Here is a 21,471-nt window from a genome sequence, read left to right on the forward strand (position 1 = left end):
AACAGAGAAAGACAAACAAATGGTCCAAATTCCTTTTTTTGTGTCACTATCAAGACTTGGCATCAGAATAATGAAACACAACAGATTGACTGTACATTGACACTTCTCTTGTGTGTATAAATTGTGACACGGGTGTTGACAGTGGAACATAGAGATCATTGTTAACATATAGAGTATAGTAGTAAACCGGTTGTAAAGTACAGTAAGCATGTGTGTATTGGATAATGGTGTGTTGTAGGTTGTTGCAGGTAGTGCTCAGTCCACCCCTGTCATGTAATAACAGTCTGCGCCCCTGCCACGGTCCGTCAATGCAAAGGGGTTGCTCTGCAGACTCACTGGGTCGAATGTGTATTACACGGGCTTGGTCTAAGTGTTGAAGGATGACGTAAGGGGCTGCAAGCAAACAGGAAAGGACAATGGCAGAGGGTTTTTGGAAAGTTGATGGAAAGAGGCTGGTTTCCCCTCCTCTTGCTCCTCCCGTGTGATGTTGAAGGGATGGTACGCTGTGGACTGCAGTAGCCTGGAACTATGACAAATCAAAATGAATGATTCAGGATGTCTCCCAAAATGTGTGGTAGCATAGCCAATACTCAAATTAACTTGCTATTTAATGTTAGACTTTTTTTGCAGGGTGAAGAATAACATTCACTAACAATGAAAATTCTTTTAGTAATAATAGAAATAAAGTGTGCTACTTAGACTCTGTCTAGATTATACATGAAAATACTGTATTAATGTCAACAATTTTGTTTTTAGAGTGATACGTATAAAAGGATCTCCATATGAAAGCCTCAAGTTCAGGGTGAATTGTTTGGATTCTTTAAACGATCATGCATAAAAATGTACATATCACTAACACATGCCATGGCTACCAAAATATCAAGTCCCATGTTTGATCACATAACGTGTTAATACTTAACACGTAAAATACTCACCAAAATCTTGCTAAGCATTGCCTCCCTCTGAAAAAAAATAAACAGAAACAGGGAGACAAAATTCATTAAAATGCATCTACACGTTCTCAAGGTCATGATGCTATTAATAGACTCCCACTTTCACACTTGGCCAAAAGCATCCTTCAAATTGACTGTTTGGATTGCTCACATACACCAGCAGAGGGCACCAAGACTGAAGTAATTGGTTTACTAACTAAACAACAGCTCATCACCCTATTTGTGCTGGCTGTTGGGTTTGAAAAGAAGCAAACAACAAAACTAGACCACGTCATTAGGTTATAATGTCACTTTCACCCTTGCTCTCAGCCAGCAGCTCCTCTGTCATGAGGCCGTCCTGTCGATTCCCGAGGACAAAAGCCAGGAAGGAGAGGATGAGCGCGTCCAGGATGCCCATGATGGCGAGGATGTAGGCCCAGCGCATGGAGCAGGCCCCCAGGCTGTATTTGTCCGTCTGCTCCCCGCACATCCGCCGCACTTCGTCGCTGTCCCAGCCGTCGGGGTAGATCATACAACCCAGTACCAGACACACACCTGCGGGTAGGGCGTACGACCGTATGAACGGAGATCAACACGTGACAAAATGTCATTAAGGGGGTAGAGATGGGAATTGTGTGGAGCCGGTGATAATGACATTTTGCGAGAGGGATGCAAGAAAGGTCACTTCCAAGTGCTTTTTCCATGTGTAAAGCAGAATCAAAACTTTGTCAAGTTGCGCAATTTGTCAATCGTGTCCAAAAAGAATGAATGAAAAATGTTCAACTCAAGAAGGCGTTATGGTGACGTCGTAAGGTATTGGATTTAGGGTTCAAATCTCCCACAAGAAAACATCATAAGAAGATGACTGCGCCACTTTTACACTTTAAGAATAAAATCAAGGATTCCACTTTGCTATCGCTCTTACATTGCTTATGATGAATGCTCCTGTTTTTCAACATTATAACTGATTGTTACGTATAAATTGCATCTTTAGCACCTGTTTACCTTCTTTTATGGACTGCCCTTTTAAATGTAAATGAAATATATAATTGTATTCCACCCCTTTTCATCACTGTATCTCCTTCTCCAAACCCGCCTTACCATTTTAAATAAATTGCTCTTCACATATACACTACAGTAGCTTCTCAAACATTTGCATTAAAGCGCATAAACACACACTTACGCACACGGATCTACACACACGCACACACACGCACGCACACCGTACAATATTGTAGTTCATTGAAGAAAATGTTCTCCACAGCCTCATGCAGCTGGTCAGAAGGTCAAGTCAGTCAACTACACAAAACAAATTGAAAGTTGAACAGGTTCAAAATACAAGTTAGATCTAGAATCTAAAATTGAGCCTATGCCCTTATAGACTGTGAACGCTTTGGAATTATAGGACTTGGATTTCTGCATAAATTGGTCATAAAATGTGATCTGATCATCTAAGTCACAAAAATAGGCAGTCTGCTTGAGATAATACGAGAACTGAAGAGCGCAGTTTATTGCGACCTACAGAGCATTGTTTGAATTGGCATCGGCGAGAACAAAGGGACCGGACGCCGGCCCAGGGGGAAACAAGGCTGAAGAGCTCGGGATGAAATGAGACGAGTCACCACTTTTGATAGACGATAGCGGTGCTAGCTATGTTTCTGCTAATAACAACTCCCACTGACTAGGGCTTATAAGAAAACACAAGATGCCAGCAAAAGTGCAAAATGCAGAGGTGAAATCCAACGAGGAGTTTGTAAAACAAACACATAATAATGAGTTGCTGCAAAAGTAGAAAATGTTCAATGAGCAACTACAACACAACAGAACAACTACAAAAGCTTTCAGTGATTATGGAGTTAAACTCCAGCCTGGATGCATTATCTTAGGAGTTAGAGGTGATTCAAACAAGCCTGCGATATACGTGAAAGGATGCGGACGAAAAAAAACAACAACCTGGTAACCCTGAACAAATGAATCATCGCAGTGCAATCAAATGTGGTCAAGGTGTCACAGAAAAGACGGAATATCTAGAGGGACAGTCCCCATTTCTGAGGTACCATGGCACAGCTGCCATTCTACAAACAAATCTCTAAAAGGCATTCAGATCTACATAAACGAGGACTTCATTGAAAACCTGAGGAGGAAGACAAAAAAGACGATGCCAGAGATGAGAGCTGCAAGAGATAAAAGCAAGAGAGAGGCAATTACTTATCTACAACATGACAAACGATCATCGATCTCCGAACCGGTGCACCAAAACTGCTAAGAGACTCATAAACTCCATATAGTTGTGCCAAACTCGGAATCACTACAAAATCAACACCCTCATCTGAACAAAGTACTTTCACATAAAGGATTGCTGAACATTGTTGAATTGACCACTGTTCAACAATGATAATCATTCAAATTACATTGATAGCAGCATTGAAAATGAGTCCTCTAAACAAAAATATCAATAATTCATTTTAACAGCAGAAGTCTGTAGGCCAACTTCCACAATATCAAATAGCATTTCAATGGATCCACTCAGCCTTTCAGTGTAATTGCTACTTCAGAAACATGGATCAACAGTGAAAGGTGAATCGACTGTGAACGGAGAAAACAAGGTCAGTGGTGGTGTGACTTTGTAGACAAACCATTTAAATATAAGGTGGTGCAAAAGCTGTCAACTGTGGTGGATAAAACACAGCAATCTGTAACAATGACAAATTAATGGGAAAAAGGAAAAATATTGTGAGTGGCCCACCATCAAAACATCCCAATTGTGAAATATACTGGAGCATAGGGCTGTTCGATTTTGCCTAATAAGAAAATCCTGATTATTTTCTCTCAACAAACACGATTTTACGTTTACGAATTCTTTGTAAAATAAAAAATCATGAAAAATAAAGTATTTTGAATGTCTTTTATTTAAACGTTTTTTTTTTTCTTTGAACTCAAAATACCAGTCAATTTAACTTAATACACACAGAACAATCCATTGGGACTAACAGCATTTTACTTGGTTCAGTTCAATTCCAGGCAGTTTCAATCCTGGGCTCCTAGCTCACCATCGATCTGGCGAGTTCCGTCAGTTGAGCATACGCTCCTCTTCCTTCCTCACTCACTTGGCAGTCGGCTCAGATAGTCGGCTCCTGCAGCAAACGATCCCCCACGTGTCATTTTCTCCTCTGCTAGCGGACAATCGCTTCCGCATTTAAACAATTGGATTGAGCGCGCTACTTACGTGAGCGCATCACAAACACGGAAGTGACCACCGGAAAACAGAGATCTTAATACGAAGAGAAGAGGACCAGAAAGTACAAATACGAAGAGAATGTACAAACAAAACACAATACAGAAAGTACAACTGAGCTACACTTAGATACACCAAAAATAACAAAATCGAACGTGCTGATTTGAACGTTTTTAACATTGTTTCATCCAGAAAATTCGGTTACGGTTCAAAATCGCGTAATCGAGCAGCCCTACTGGAGCAGGTGGCACAGTTTGGCGCTGCTTTGCCAACTCAGGACTTGGACACATTACGATCATCAATGAAAAATGTAATTCCCAAGTTTATCGATATTTTGCACAAGAATTTCAGACCATCTACCTCCTAATTGAACTTTCATAGAATATTGGTGATGGCAACACAACAGTGGCCAAAAGGAAGTAGAGGAAGTAACAACGGGATGGCTTCAACAGAAGAAAATACACCTTCTGAGACGTTGTGGCATGAATCCAAAAGAGCGATCCTCAAGAGACATCCCCAAAATATTGCTCTAATGAAACCATTTTGTAAAGAGGAACAGTCTAAAATTCCATACCTACGTTCTTGCAACTGTATATAACACTGAATCCTGACAACAGGGGACATTTCAAGATGCTTCAGTGAGTACAAAGGGAACGACACAGTAATGCATGCAGGAGACAAATTCCAAAGGGCAGAGCATCCTCCTCTCGCTCCCCCATGGCTCTAACTGTCATAAGCAATTCATGTGGGCCCGCTACTTCACAGAGCAAAGACTCAGACACTGGCTCTGATTCAGGTGGACAGCGAGCACCCTGCAAACTCACCAAGAGGCATGAACACGCCATTTTCACTCCCTTTGAATCCTTAAAATGAGGGAGGGAGGGAGCAAGCTAACTCTGGTGGTTAAAACAACCAATGTCGAGTGGAACCTTTGGCTGGACCTCTCTTTAGTGAATGAAAAAGTGAATACCTCCAGGTGGTACCAGACAAGAGCTTTTCATTCATGCAAGATTGAAGTCGGAGCTGACGGGCTATGCACTTGGCCCCGTGTCACTCACTTTACTGTATCACAGCCTGCCAGACGTCCTCTAGAATCCTGTGCATGATTCCGCCCCTGGCTCCAGTCTTGACAAACACAGGTTGTGACTGCAGAGAGTTTGCCGTTTTAGACAAAAGTGGAGACCACGGTGGCTTATCTCCGGTCCAAAAGCCTCCCTTTACCTGAATGTATGTTCCTGTCACTAACACACAGATACAGTGTTACTTTTTATAGGGTGGAGCAACAACCACGTTGATAGTCTTCATAAGGGGCGGGGCTCCAGCCACCATTGGCTGCTCTCCGGCGACCCCATTGGTCAGCCTCACGTCTAACAGAAGTTTTGATGAACATGATTCTGTGGCGCAGATAATTAATTCCACCTTACTGCCGTTTTCACACAGATGCATTACACTTGGATACTATACATTCAGATTGACCAACTATGTATTGAGCTGCACAAAGAATGTCAATCAATATGTCATAACTGTGAAAAGTTTGATACTTGTAGTGAGCACTAATCAGGATTATTACCATCACACAGTCAACATGTCCGAAAAGTTATTATCATACCACACAGCGAAGAAAAAAGGCTAGCAAATTAAGCTCAGGAAAGTGTAGCTTTTTACTTATATGTGTTCCTGCTTGTGTTCTGAGTGTTTTGGGCAAGGTTGCATTTTTGTACACATTTTTATTTCATGAAACCCTGACTGGATGGTATGATAAACGATGACTTCTCGGCTATGTGTACTGTGTAGCCAACGCAGATGGGCGTGCGTTTTCCGTGGTGTACTGTACCACACTGTCTCAGCTTCACTCGCTTTGGTTTGGAACTTTTTTTTTTTTCTTAAAATTTGTGTTATGAGGAAACCCTGGTCACTTTGGAAGCATCAGTTGGAAGGAGACAAAACTAATTGAGTCCTGATCTCCTGGCTGGCCTACCAGCTCGGAACTTATTGGTTAGTGTGACTTAGCTGTCCACGAGTAGCATACCGCTTCTGATAGGTGAGATCTGATCTGACAGCCCCCTGATTTGAATAACCATTTTTCATGTCAGCATTAAATACAAATAAAATGTTATTCAAATGAGGGGGCGGTCGTGAATGTGGCTTGGGTTGAACTATTTGCCTATTGGGTAGGTTGATGGTGCTCACTGCACTGACATATCGATCAACCAATAGGCGAATAGCTCAACCCAAAACACACTTTGGACCGCCGCCTCATTTGCATAACATTTCCTTCTGCACCGCATGAGTGAACCTGTCAAAATAAAAAATAAATGAATAAAAGTGAAGATAAAAAATATAATTGAAATATATGTAAAAAACAGATATGGAAATAAGAACAACAAAAAATGTATAAGGCAAACTAAAAGTAAAAAGAAATACAAAAATAAAAAAAGATTTGAAAATAAATAGCAAAATAAATGTGGAAATAAATGCAAAAATAAATACAGTTACATATCAATTTATTTATATTTTATTTTATTTATTTCAATTATATATTTTTATATTTTTTTTATTTTTATTTTCACTTTTATTTATTTTTTATTTTGGCAGTTTTGGTCCTCTATACTTTAGTACATCACTTGACAGTATCAATCAGCAAGACCATCCCCATATTAAGTTTTTTAAAATTTTGTACAGAATCTCATTAGAATACACACGAGGACCCAATGATGACTGGTGTGTGTACGGTATATTACATGTATTCACACCTAAAAAAGAAGCAAGGCATTGTTACAGTTCTTTCAGCCTCATGCTATTTTTAGTACATTGGTAACAAGAGCAGTTCCAGATCCTTCTGGGTGTCTACTGCATGCCTTCAGTGGCATCATGAATTTTACATGACCCAAAAGGATTGAGCGGAGTCGCAGGAAAAATAAGAGTAGCCTGCCACATGCAGTGATAGCATCAGGGGACAAAGTGGAAAAGAGAGCAGTAAAATATCATGGCGAGCCACAGTACTCTACATACTGTGCACAAGACCGTTGTCTGCATGGTGGTCTCTTGTGACTCGAGATACAGACAAGTGGCAATAGCAGAAGCACAAGCGCCCATCATACAGTCAAAGTGTTTTTTTTTATTCTTTTTTTTTATAAAAATTTAAGCCTGGAGTCACCTCATCCACAAACACAGAAGCACGCTCATTCCAGAAGTGCAGAATCCTCTTACATAAGTCTAAATTCACAGCGATTTAACCAAACGAATCTCTGAATACATTTTATACATGGGCAGGACAATGACCATATCCAGCTGACACCAACATTACCATAGAAACAAAAAACAATAAACTGTGTCGCAATTCATGACCAGCATGAGCTTTCTTTTTTTTCCCTTTTGAAACGGCCAATAGGTATTGACCAATTCAAAAATGACTTTTTTTTTTCCTCTGTTGTCACTACTCTGTTTCCAGAAAACGGCCGACCTGTTTTCTGAAGCTGAGCCGTGATTGGTCTTTACCTGAGCCCTGAGTAGTGATGTCATTTTCAGTCAACAGAAGTGACAAAATGGACACCCCCTGAGATGGCTAAAAAGGGGTGGATTAAGTCTTATTCCACGAACGCAATATTAATCAAAATGCCGTGTTTCAACTAGTGGGCCTGTTGGGAACATATTCTTGAAAAAAATATGTTTGGGTTGATTTCCGCTTTAAGATCATGAAGCATATAAATAAACAAGGAAAGATGAAAAGAGCCTATCCCAGCTGATTTTGGGCGAGACGCTGCGCACGCTGGACTGGTTGCCAGCCAATTACAGTACACATAAAGACAATCAACCGTTCACATTCACACCTCTGACAAATCAGAGTCTTCAATCTTCTCTTTGCATGTTTTTGGAATGTGAGACGAAATGCAAATTCCACAATGGAAGGCCGCAACCCCAAACTTCAGTTGAGGCATACGTGCCAACCCATAGTTTCCCCGCGCTGCATGACTATAATGCAGTATTTGTCTTATTTTCCATATCTCCCTTTCTCCCTCCCACTCCCACAGTAGCCTTACAGCTGACAGAATAAAAACCATGATCAGTCATAGCAGAGGGGAGCTGATGACCTCATGCTACCCTTCTCGCTTCTCTCATCTTGAGGACAGACAGATTAGCAAGTGACGGAGGTGGTCAAGGTGGTGAGGGACTCAGCTCACGCAGGCAGGGTGACATGCTCCACCCCTGTCCGACTTTCTGCCTCTCTGCCTCTCTGTATGCAGCCGCTGGCGAGCACCGAGCACCGTGCAAAAACATCAAGAGCACTGGCCACCATATGCCGGAGCCGCCTTTGGCACTGCTATTTTAAGCTTTTCTTCCCGTCTTGTCGTTCGCACACACACACACCTCTCCTGACTTGCTGCCATCCTGCAAACACTGGGATCATGCAAGTAGAAAACGGGGCTGAGAAATTCTAGTAACGCGAACAACCGATTATGTAAGAGGCTGTAGGTAGGGCAGATGACGTTGAAACGGCGCCGCACGAGAGTCTGACAGCAAACCGGCAGATGGTACTGCCGATTTGACAGCAGCGCATTGGCTCATTTGCACAAAGGGAAGAGCAAATCCCATCAATAGCGCTAGAAAAATCCCATTGACTTGTGAACTCTGAGTATCATTTATTTGCAAGCATCGTGGTGCAGTTTCAGGATGGGATTTGGCGAGACTCAGTCCATCTGCTTTATCAACTAAAGAAAGAAAATATCTCGTTGATTTGCGCATGCATGTGCAAACACAAACACGTGACAAAAATGTGTCAGCGATTACAGTTCACATTTCCAGATTTTGCCACTTGGCAGATTGCAGTGTTTTCAAAGTTTTTAATCCCTGAGCATTTTTTTATATTTAGGTTTTTGACGGCTTGTCCTGTTCAAATGGCTAAAAGTGCATCATCACCTTTTTTGCACTTCGCTTGAGTGGTGGCGAATCTATGGTAGCCGCCATGTCATAAGAAACAAAACGGTGTATTGGTGGTTATTATGTAAATTTTGACAAATTGTCTCTCAATTTGCAAGATTCAAAACGGCTTGTTCACAGACACATTTTCAGGAACGGGCAGATAGACGATTTACATCACACTAAAAATAAATGCTGCATTGTTTTCCTAATCCACTGGATGGGTGAGTGTAATGTTTGAGCAGATTGGGTTACTTTTACCCAAGGTTGGGTTAATTATTTTGACCTATCAGATTGGGTTGAAGATAGGATTTGGGAAAAGTCTCACCACGGCCGGACTAAATGCATCTCCTTTAAATGCAGCGAAGCGTCTGAGGTCCTTAAATTTACATAAAGCTCCAAAAAGGTCCTGGAAGGTGCTAAAAGGAGATTCATTTAGTTCGGCTGTGGTGAGACTTCCATGCCGCGGTGGTAGTGTTTGTCCAAGTTTCTTAGTCAGAAATGCTAACGGAAGCCCTTTTAAATATGATAGTCAGACCGACCTATAGGCGATTACTAAAACGGATAAACGGATGGCGGAAGGGTCCCCCGGCTGTAGGCGGAAGGCGATAAACCAGGGGTGTCAAACTCCAGGCCTCGGGGTCCGCCCTCCTGCATGTCTTAGAGGTTTTCTCGTCCAACACACCTGATTCAAACTATCGGGATCAAGATCAGGCTCCTGCAGAACTTGCTGATGAGCTGATCATTTGAAACAGGTGTGTTGCAGCAGGAAGAGATGGAAAACAGGCAGGACAGCGGCCCTCGAGGACCGGAGTTCGACACCCCTGCGATAAACGGACCGCAAATTTTTAGTAAAATGCCCAGCTCTGGAAATAATGAGTGCATAGATGAAGACAAATGAATCCAATTTTTCCCATGGTGGGCCCAAGCACTAATGAAGTCTGGGCTCTTCACACTGGACAGTTAAGACGCTTATCAGGCTCCAAAGAAGAGTGCGTAAAGTGCCAAATAGATAGGGTAGCACCATTTGCTTTAATTGCATTCATATAAAAGGGTCTGTTTAATTTCAAGAGGGTGAGATACTGTATATAGCCAGACTAAGTGGTGACTTCAAGTGTATCATCGCTGGTAGTCTTTGGTTGATTGCTTGAAAAGAGAATAATTTATCTTTGAGCGAGCCACCATGCGAGGAAAGCTGGTGAACATAATGTACGTTTTGTACAAGAAACATTTTCTAAGTCCACCTTATCCTGCTGGGCCGCAGCGATGGCGGATGTTGCGAAAATATTGCTTGAGTGACCCATTAGGTGACAAAAAGAAAATCATCCATCCATCAGAGGAGGAACAATGAATGCATGGACCAAACGACTGAGTAATTTCTTTTAGCCACCTACCCACTGACAGATGTAATTGTTAAATAAGCCAGTTATTTAATCAATGAATAAGTCATGTAATATCTCTCAGCAACATTCCCTGTATAAACCAAGCAAACCACGATGCATCTGGCAATTAGTGAGTCCATTATTACAATATATTTTTATTCAAACAACCTTACCCAATCCGTCTATTAACAAGAAATGATTGCACATTGGCGCACAAAGCAGGGCTACAGAGGGGATGAGGGCTGGGGGTGGGACAAGTACATCCAGCTCAGAGAAGGAGGGAGCCAAAGCTTACATAACAAGTCCAGAAAGAGGTTGCAGACCTCGACTGAGGAAAAGCACTGGCAAGGGCAATGGCGATCAAAAGCATATTTTCAAATTTGGTGAAAGTGCTCACACAGGTCCAGCAGTTCAGGTTCAACAGATGCAAAATAGCCACAAAAATTTGGAGTGACTCCATTATTTGGTGATTACTAAGTATAATATTTACAGCAACACATATGTGTCAATTGTAGAATGATGACCTCAGATCACCTACAGCAGTGTTTCCAAACCTTTGTAGAGCAAAGGTACACATTTGACATTAGAAACATCTCAAAGACCACCCCCAAATCAAAATGTTAAAAAGAGTAAATGCTGAAATAATGATGATCTCATCTTAATTCACTCGAAAAATGTAATTGTGAAATCTGGGTCTATTTAGTTGGACTACTATTATTCTGTTGCATAAATGGAAACTCATGAATACATAGGTTAAGTGCACCTTCTGCCATTGAGTGGAAGAACATTTCACTAGTCTGTCTGTCACCATATGTCACTGGCATAGCCAGATTAACAAAGATACTGTACTTTTTTTTTTTTTTAAATGACCAATGATCAATGTCTCATGGCACAATATTGTAGTGGAGAAATCGCTGATTTAGTGAAGAGCTATAAATGCTTATGTGAAAATGTGACATACTGGTACTTTTTACATTCATTTTCCTAATCTTCTCTAAGATAGTTTTTGGCTATTAAACACTCTGGAGATATTATGGCAATTCATCCATCCATTCATTCTCTATACCCTCAAGGTTGTGGGTCACTGGAGCCTATCAGCTGACTTCAGGGGAAAGGTAGAATACACCCTGCAGGACTCCAGACTGCCTCTAAATGGTGGTATTTTGCTACTAAAATTTCAGACACAGTGCAAGTTTAAGACAGTGCAAGAGACTTATAGTATGCACTCTTCAATTTTATACTTGCACCCCTAACATTCCTGGTTAGGGGCCACTGTGCTCCCAGTAAAATAAAAAAATCAATCTGGAGTGCTGCCCTGGATGTTCGCAAGTCTGCCATAGGGCACACTCACATTCACACCAACCCAAAGCAGGAAATGAACCATGCTGCTATCAGGCCAATGAACCATAACTCAATCAATCAATGACCTATATCAATTATGTGGTATGTGCATCTATACATGCCAGAAAATACTCATCAGTTTTCTGCCACAAGGCAATTATAAATACATACTCATTTTGTGCATTTTTTCACAAAAATAAGCTCACTCAAAATGTTAACATTATTGAGGTAGGCCAACTATGTTTGTGCTGCATCTCATTCCAAATCAACAAAAAATCATTAGGCCTGATCACTTTGTAGTGTAGGCCAGGACAAGCCCCAGTGTGAGCGCAACTAAGACATGTCTGCCATCTATTTGTGACTGGTGATATTACAACTTAAAACAACAGTCCACCCGAGCGTATTCACAGTTTGAGACCCGCGGATATATTTGCAGCTTTTTATCCAATATTTTTTCACATTCTGGATTTTTCTCTGTCCCTCTGGGATCCCCCCCACACATTTGCCTCCATTTTCCGTGCAAAAAAAATAAACTGAATGTTCATCAGCACTTTTTTGAAGAATGTGCTGCATTTGTAATAAAAAAATTAAAAAAACATCAACATTTTAAGTGTTTTTGTGGTCCACTTTTATATGCACTCATGAAACTATATAAGATAATACTAACACTAGTTACTTTTCATAGTCAAACCAGGTGCCAGTTTTCCATTTCTGGATTACACAATGTTTGAAGGCAAAGAAAAAGAGGAAGTGGTATCTTGAATTAGGCGAATCCCCTTCTCAGTTTTATTCAACTATTTATTTTATTTTGTCAAATTTTAAATTACATTTTATTTTAAACTGCATTAAAAGTACTTTATTTTCTCTGTGGAAAAAACTATTCATGTACAGTACGTACTGGATATTACATAAGTACTGAAAGTGACAATTCTCACAAATTATGTAAGGTGTTGTTTCCCCACTCATAAATTTGGCTCAGATTGACACAGTACTGTTGGTGTATATTTATTTATTTATTTATTTATTTATTTATTTATTGTGTAAAAGACAACCTGAGCACGAGAGCTTTGTTGTTGAGCTACAGTGCAGCACCTGCACACTTGGCTAGGGTTTCATTTCGATTCGTTTACTTCAGAATGCAGTCACCTTTAAAATCTAATGATATTGGTTTGAATCTGAAAAGTAACTAATAACAATGCAAGGTGTTTCTTTTATTTAGGTTAGCTTATATAGCTCCATAAGTGCATATATTCACACATGATCCATGCCGTGCCAAGTGGCAGCCAGAAATGATCTCTCGCTCAAAGAATTCTCTTGTCAAGCGAGGACTATTTAGGGTGAGTGAGCGACTCTGCAGGGGATTCGTTTTTCTCTCATTTGAAAAAGCTCCCTTATACTTGTTTTCATACTTAATCCTGCTGAACTGGGCGAAGCATATAAGCGTTGCACGCACATCTTCTACATGCTGATGACTTGCACTGCAGCAGAATTTCCCCTTAAACCATATTATTGTGTAACACTTGATACGGACTAAAAGTAAAAGGCCTGAATATGCAAAAATATCAAACTTGGTGGTGATTTGTTTACCTCTGAGGGTTTACGGGTTCATTCTCTCATTTCCGTGTGGCAGAGTACACTTACTGCTTGTGAAGAGTGAAAACTCCAATGCATCACAGTGTAATGGTAACAGACAGTTTGTGCATTACATAAATCTGCCCCAGCGGGAATCCGACTTGATGCGATGTATGAAAAACAACACCATGTTCACTCGTGTGAAACTGCAGCACTAGAATTGACCGCTTGCGTCCTTTCAAACGACAGTGCACCATCACACATTGTGGTACAAAATACAAATAATTAAATGGGTGTCAAGGTGACATTGAGCCTCTGTCATCTATACCGGCGGTATGGATATGCGCAAGTTGCCTCGCAAATCCACACTTATAAATACAGTATTAATAATTTTGTTGAGTAAAATTTTTGTCTTGAAGGTAGAAAAGCACTACACAATAGTGCTAGTGAGAGCCCATTTACCCCTTTCAAATTAATACCTGTGGCGCAAATTCATTTCTATGCATAGACGTTTCCAGGCCACTTTTGGGGATCCTCAAGCCCGCCTAAAATGAATCCCAACACCTTAGATTTTGGAGAGTTAAAATATATATATTTTTATTTGATTTCTGTATGTTCTTTTTAAAGAATACATAAAACGTGCAAAATACTTGGTTTAAACCTCAGGTGACGTACTAATTCCTTGCTGTTTAGCGTTATTTTGTATTATTTTCTCTCCAGAAACGAATCAATTTTCTTGTTATTTTGTCATTCAAAGGTGGTTACTCTCCACTATAAGGCGATTCCAGGCAGACCTATGTGACAAGTGTACTGTATGACTTATTTCACAGATTCATGTCTACATGTCTGTCATGATAGCTTAGCAATTAGCATGGCTTCTCTGCCCCTATCCCACTGAGGGGTGAACATTTCAGATTGTTGGCGAAGGTCCAACAATGTACGTTCACGTTAGGGTTCCTCACGGTTTATTCAAGGTCGTAAAAGTTCGCCAAACGGTCGTCAGATGTTCGGCAAACGTTTGCCTGTATTTTTAGTGTGGCAAAAATTCCGAATGTCTGACGACCGTTCGGCGAACTTTTTTTGTGGCAACAATTCCCTTGCCACAAGAAAAGTACAGGCGAACGTCTGCCGAATGTTTGACGACCGGTTGGCGAACTTTTGCGACTTTGAGCGAACGACAGGAAAAATTTCTACGACAAGATAAATCACTAAAACTGTTGGTGAATGTCTGGCGAAAGTTTTGTGAACTTTTGCGACATTGAACGAACCCTGACGAACTCTGACGTGAACGCACCATTCGCTGCCTTCCAAAACAGTCGCAATTGTTCACGGCTCAGTGGGATAGGGGCTTCATCACTAGAAATAGACGTAAATTGGCCAATGTGTTGTTGTGGCTTCACAGAGCACTGCTATGCGTTTGTGTAACCAGGTTGGGAAGTAGGGCTCAGTAGTATAGTGGTCGTCTCCCAACCCTTATGTTCATGCCAAAGTGCCCTTGAGCAAGGTACTGAACCCCTAGTTGCCCCTGATGCTACATCATCAGTAGGTGAATGAGGAGTAGAGGTTGACATTCTTTCGGGAAGGAATGGGAATGGGAGTGACCTTTACCTTTAATCACAGGATTTGGACGGTAGAGAATAAAAATTCACAGGAGCAGACGGGAGAGGGATAAACCAGTAGGAAATAAAATAATTCGGACATATGCGCAGCCAATTTTAATGTAGCTGACCTCCAAAATGAGAGAACGTACAGACATGGGAGTCATTTTGAATGGGAGCAGGACAGGAGTCGTTTTCACCAGGAGTGGGATGAGACAGGATTTTATTTGTATTTTTTTGCTAAATTCCGGGACTGGGATGGGATGTGATTTTTTTTTCTGTTAGAGTGGGATGGGACGGGAGTGAAAATCCACCCCCATGTCACCTTCTAATGAGGTGTCAGTGTTGAAGCGCTTTGAGTGGCTTGTAGGTGGAAAAGCGCTATACAAGTGAAAGCCCAAGCCCAAGCCTAAGCCCAAGGTTGTTCTACCAGCTAGCTAATAAAGACCTCTCTGACAGCGTCAATGACATTAACCGTTGTATCAGATCACATTCCCTTGTGAAGGTGTGGGCGTACCTAATGAAGTGTCCTACTCGAACAGCATCAGAGTCAATGCAATTGTGGACAAAAGCCAGCATCCACTTATGCATTTTAATAGACACGCATTTGATCAATATACGAATCGTTCCTATAATGATCTTTGGTACAATTAGGATGCAAGTGCAGGTCTCCCCATCTTTCTATCGAATGGGCTGAATGCAGCATTATGAGAAGCGCACACGATTAAACGTTTCTCCAATGGAGCACTACAAATGCTTTCAGAGGCCTGATTGCGAACAAAAGTATTCATTTGGAGCATTAAGTTTGAAGAGTGAAATGAGAGTGGAGAAGGGCCAAGACTGCAGTTATTATCCATACTGCTTCCTCTTTAAAGTCAGATAAGTGTTTTTTTCTTTGTCTCACCTAATTCATTTGAATATACAGTACTTCAGCTAGTAACTGAGAACGTGTTCACACAAACATTATTTTATGTGTGTTTTGAAAGACATGTTTAACTCCAACCTTTATTCAGGTTACTTTACTGCAAGCAGGAGCTCCACATATAAGTCCAATGGCTGGAAAACGGCAATTGTGCACAAGGGTTCTGCTGATGTTACAAAACATACAGTATGTCCTTCTTTCTTGCAGGTTTGACTCATCTCTGTTTGTGAAAAGGGCAATATTGCCGATAAGGCTGCCAGAGGGTGTACTGTAAGGGTGGCGTGCAAGCCTGTGAATGAATTTTAGTGGGGATGAACAATTTTGAAAAATAACCTAGTCACATTTTTTTTCCCTCAATTTGTGATTATAATTTAATATGCGATTATTTTTTTTCAAGATCCTCTTCCCATGTTTTTTTTTTTTTTTATAACAAACACAGGCAATACATTAATCTGCATGACAATAAACAATATCAGATTTATTATACATAAATGTTTTGGTCGTACATGTTAAAATAGATGCAAATGAACAATGAATTAATATGAGAACGAGTTTATTTACTTAAATTTAGTGCCGCAGGGCGCCTACAAATAAAGAGAATGGAAAGCACATTTTGTTCTTTTGAAAGCAAGGAAGACTGAGTTTGTTTTTTGTTTTTTTTCCAGAGGAACGAGGGGTCACTGGATTGCAAAAAGACATTCTAGGAGGTCAAAATGAGCGGGAGAGATGCACAGATGGGTGAAATTATGTGAAAGTAACAGGAGGAGATAAGGTAAGACGGTTTTCATGCATGGACGGAAATAGCTGCACCGAGGCAGTAGTCCATCAAATCGACACAGGAGCACTCAAGTTAGTCCCCCCTTGCCCTTTTAGACATCCATGCAGAGAGCTCAGGTGCTTCTTGATGGTCTGTTTACATTAAACATTCAACATTTTATCTGAGTATAACAGTCACAACACCCCAACTTGCAGGAGACTAGCACTCATGTGAAATGAAACACTGGAGAAAGGTTCTGTGGAACTGTGAATTTATCATTAGGAATAGGAATATTTGAGTTGAGATTTATAAAAAGCAGCTGCGGGAGGGGCAAAGTTGGCCACTACATTGCATGACCTTAAAGCGGAAGTCAAACCAAACATATTTTTTTTAACAATATTTATTCTGATGAATATTGCGTTTGTGGAATTAGAGTTAATCCACCCGTTTTAAGACATCTCCGGGGGCGGCCATTTTGTCACTTCTGTCGACTGAAAATGGCATCACGGTTGCTCAGGTAACGACCAATCACAACTCACCTATTTTCTGCAGCTCAGCCATGATTGGTTGTTACCTGAGCCCTGAGGAACTGTGATGTCATTTTTAGTCGACAGAAGAGACAAAATGGTCGCCCCCTGAGATGGCTAAAAGCGGGTGCAATTTGCTGCTTAACTAATATTCCACAAACGCAATATTTATCAGTTTCAACTAGTGGGCCTGCATAGATCATATTCTGGAAATAAATATGTTTGGGTTGACTTTTTTCTTTAATAAAATTCACTTGTTCTAGTAGGCTTTTACTTAATTTTTTTTTCTTTAGGGCAGAAACCTTGAAGATTTCATGCTAACATTAACTAGCATTTAGAACTGTTTATAATTTCCTCCACTTTGATGAGGGCCGCTTCATCTTTCTTTCTTTACAACTTAAGTAAAACAGCCTCAAAGCAAAATCCTGGCCCCACAATACTTCACTGTAGGAATGGCGTTGTTTTGGTGATGAGCAGTGTTATATATGTGCCAAATTACCTTTTGAAATCATGATAAGAAAGACCAACCTGAACATAACACATTTTCTACCTGCATTAAGGGGATTTTGTTACAGTCCAATGAAATCGATGTAACGTAGCATGTGGACAAAGTGATATTTCAAAATAAAAACGATGACAAAGGTAACGAAACAACAAAGCTATAACTTTCGCACATTACATGAAATTGTATGTTTTATCGAAACCTCCGCAAGCTAGGTTGGCCACCAGTCATCCACCGATCAGCTAAGTGAAGTCGGTGTAAATTTGAGCTTCATCTAAGAGTAATGCCACTCGACAGTGCTAAACAGTCAGGCTCGCTCATTAGACATCATCAGCTTGTCATGGTCAGACTCTCTCCTCTCTGCTCTCCCTTTCATCTCTTTGCTGCAGCAGTGGCCCGCTCATTAAAACGGCCTTAATGCAGTAATTCAGCCCATCACACCACACGGAGCTGGACCTGTTCCACATAATACCATCTCATGCTGGCTGCCTCACTAACTCAGACAGCACTCAAAGTGCATGGGTGGCATAACGATGACAATATCAACACACGAACACTCACACCTACTGCAAAGTGATAGCATTGGATTCTGACTGTTAACCATCTGCACTGCATCTTTTGCTGTACATGTCTAAAGTGGGGCACACAAATGGTATATCTGAACTCATTTTTAAAATTGCAGAAAGCCCTCAAAGGCTTTAAGACCCCCCAAAAAATAAAAAACAACACATCACACACAACCATACTAAGAATTGTGAGTCGCCTCTACCAAGCCAAATGTCTCTTGCAGTAAGTACCAAAACTAATCTGTGAGAAACATTAGAATAAGATAAGCAAACTTTTCTCTTATCTGGTAACTAGACGTTACAAACTCTTCTCCGTGTCATTTTTGGTTGGTGGCTGAGGCTGGCTCTCACCGAGCAGACCAGAGAGCAACAATCACTCTTGAACCACACCACACCAAAGGTTAATAAGTCAGGATAAACTTTGAGGCATCTGACAATCAAACTTTGCTGAATTTGAATGGAAGGGAGGAAAAAAGCTCAAATTCCTCTGATATCATGGAATAGTGTAACGATGTTAACTGTAGCCTATGGTTATATTCAATGGACAATGAATCTATGCAAACAAGATGTTGTGAAATTAACTTAAAATGTACTGTTCATACACTGACCACAACATTAGGTACACCTGCACATGGTAACTGCATCCAATTAAAAATCTGCATAAAAATGTGACGATACAGCTCTTGTACCGGATCCCATCCGACATAGATTCACCCATTAAGTCAAAATTTACTCTTGGTGTCAAATGAATAGACATTTGGTTTATACAATGACACAATTAGAATTCTTATCAGCAGTTATTTATTGATGATCATGTCTCTTATCATAAGTAATGACATCCATATGTCAGTTCACCTGTTATACAAGGTATAAATGTCCTCAAACGCCGCTAGGCAGCGTGTCATTGCAAGCACAGCTCCGAGAGACACTCTGTACAAGGTTTGTCAGTCTTGGCAGCCCCCACTGACGATTCATTTATCTAATCAGTGCACCACTCACATGGAAAGGAGTCCAAGTGTTTATGTACAAACTTACAATGATTGGAAGGCAGACAGAATTATAAGGCTGCAGTGTACTACTGTACATGGCTCTCATTGGATTTTTAGTGGTGCAGTTGTTTGTCACTGGGGTGGTCAGGGCCAGATGACTGCACATCCAGGAGACCTCAGTTCAGTGAGCAGTTTTGCACATCTTTCTTTGTCATGTGAAGAACCAGTCTCATCAAGGAGCATAAATACATTGAAATCTAATCCAAACAAGAATAAAAACAGGATATGTTGCGTGTCGGTACATCATGGCAACTAATAAATCCAATTATGCTATACTGTAAATTTGATAAATTACTGCAAAGTATGAAGTACAAGTAGTAGTCCACCAAATTATATCCCTTTTGACCATGGAACTGTAACCATGGTGTCCAATGGTCAACAATGGTCAACAGCAAACTTTAATTAATTATGTGTCTCTACACGTATTTTTGACGCTGATTTAAAAAAAAGTCTACTTTTTTCCTAGCACATTAGATTTTTTTTTGTTGTTTTCATTTTTTAATATAAAAGTTTGATCAATCTGGATTTTATCAGGTGTTGTAATTTATAACTATGACGTTTCAGAAAATAACATCCACCTGTGACTGAACATCTATCCATCCATCCATCCATCCATCCATCCATACATTATCGAACCGCTTCTTAATTCAAAAATATTACTAAACATATTATATTACATATTATACCATTATACTGCATGAAAACCTGATGTATAACGAGTGCAGATTCCGAATCAGCACAAAAACACCAAAAAAAAAGTTTACCTGCATCTCTGATTAAAAATCTCTGTTGACCTGTTTAATTATCCCTATATTGTCTAATGTAGACAATTGCAGTTTGTACAGTGATGGATCCACATGAGGTTCCTGGAGTGTGCTAACTGTTTTGTACGCCTTACCTGCAGCAGCTTGCATCCAGCCACATATCTTGTACACGGTGGAGGTGCTGAGGAGGAAGAAGAGCGAGAAGCATCCGATGCAGGTGACCACCAGCATCATGGACATCCCGATGAAGAAGGAGGCGGCCTTGAAGGCTCTGGACGGGATGGCGGAGAACTCGGTGAAGCTGCCCTGGCAGGCCAGCTCCCTGGAGACCCCGTCCCCGATGCAGTAGTGAAAGAGGCCGAAGTACCCGGCCTGCGGCGTGTCCACGCCATCGCCGATCCAATAGGGCTGCGAGAAGATGGTCACGTTCACGATGCCGAACAGGATGGTGAATATGGCCCACAGGAGTCCGATGACGCGGGAGTTTCGGACATAATTGGTCTGGTACAATTTGGCAGCTTCTGCAGACGGTAACATTGATGCGGCGCTGGCGGGTATCATTGTATGCACTAAAAAGACGGAAGAGGAGCTAAAGCTGTTTTGTCATGAAGCGAGGAGGCGGTGTGGGGGGGGGGGGGGGAGATCCCAATCTATGGCCGTGCAAGCGCAGCACCGCAGCATCTGTCTGGCGTGATCATCTCGTGACGTGGCATCGTCGAAACGGGCGCTGGTCCCCGTCAATGAAACTCAATGAAGCCGCGATCACACCGTGCAGTCGTCGTCAGACGTGCACATCGCCAGTGTCCTTGGAAACCGAGCGACGTCCTACACGCGTTGACGTGCGGCACGCGGTAAACAGCTAAGCGTCGGCATGCAGTTATGCGTACTTACAAATCCAAATATGAATGACAAGGCCTGCACGGGTGCTTCAACCGGATTTTGTTCTCCCGTTTGATGAGAGCAGCGCCGCTGGTCAGCAGTGATGCTGGCAGCCGGAGAGGGAGGGGCATGGGCGGTGTGCACACACATTGACACACACACACGTGTCATTGGGCAGATTAACTTGTGTGTCTTTTCTGCAATGTCAGCACATGGTTTTATGACACGAATAAATAACAAAAGAATGGGCTGCAAAGCAGAAAAGACGACAATCGTGCCGGCTGCCCAAGATCTTAAATTGGGGAGCTAAATCGATATTCATATAAATGACACGGTTGATGGGCAAGGTCAAGCTTGGTGCTGATTGGCTGACACTAGGAGGGGTGGGGCAAAAAAACAACACAGACACAACAGTAGGCCAAATCAACCATTTTAAATCACAGTCCTACATAAGGAAAAAAGACAAGACTCTCCATCCATACATTGGTGATAATTGAGTGCTTGAGGTCGGAACTCAACCAAAAGCGA

At 41.3% G+C, this 21,471-nt stretch overlaps 1 protein-coding gene across 1 annotated transcript; it reads right to left on the bottom strand.

Moving 5' to 3' along the window:
* Window positions 1–246: 246 nt before the first annotated feature.
* On the bottom strand, window positions 247–21,079 carry LOC147148890 (LHFPL tetraspan subfamily member 3 protein-like). Its single transcript, XM_086029352.1, has 4 exons — window positions 20,199–21,079; window positions 1,251–1,487; window positions 936–962; window positions 247–526 (listed from the first exon to the last, which is right to left on the bottom strand). Exons 1-3 carry the CDS (start codon window positions 20,623–20,625, stop codon window positions 946–948), a joined length of 681 nt encoding a protein of 226 aa, XP_085885478.1. The 5' UTR covers window positions 20,626–21,079; the 3' UTR covers window positions 247–526; window positions 936–945.
* Window positions 21,080–21,471: the final 392 nt, after the last annotated feature.

The sequence above is a fragment of the Filicampus tigris genome, chromosome 4 (assembly GCF_054856515.1).
Source record: "Filicampus tigris isolate MCC_2025a chromosome 4, RoL_Ftig_1.0, whole genome shotgun sequence".
In the NCBI taxonomy this organism is placed as follows: Eukaryota; Metazoa; Chordata; class Actinopteri; order Syngnathiformes; family Syngnathidae; genus Filicampus; species Filicampus tigris.

What these genes read in the sequence shown, in the direction of transcription:
- LOC147148890 (XM_086029352.1), bottom strand. Translation starts at nt 20,625, where the DNA reads ATGATACCCGCCAGCGCCGCATCAATGTTACCGTCTGCAGAAGCTGCC. An exon ending in CTGGATGCAAGCTGCTGCAG is followed by an intron (nt 1,488 to 20,198) that starts GTAAGGCGTACA and finishes CCCTACCCGCAG; the next exon opens with GTGTGTGTCTGGTACTGGGT.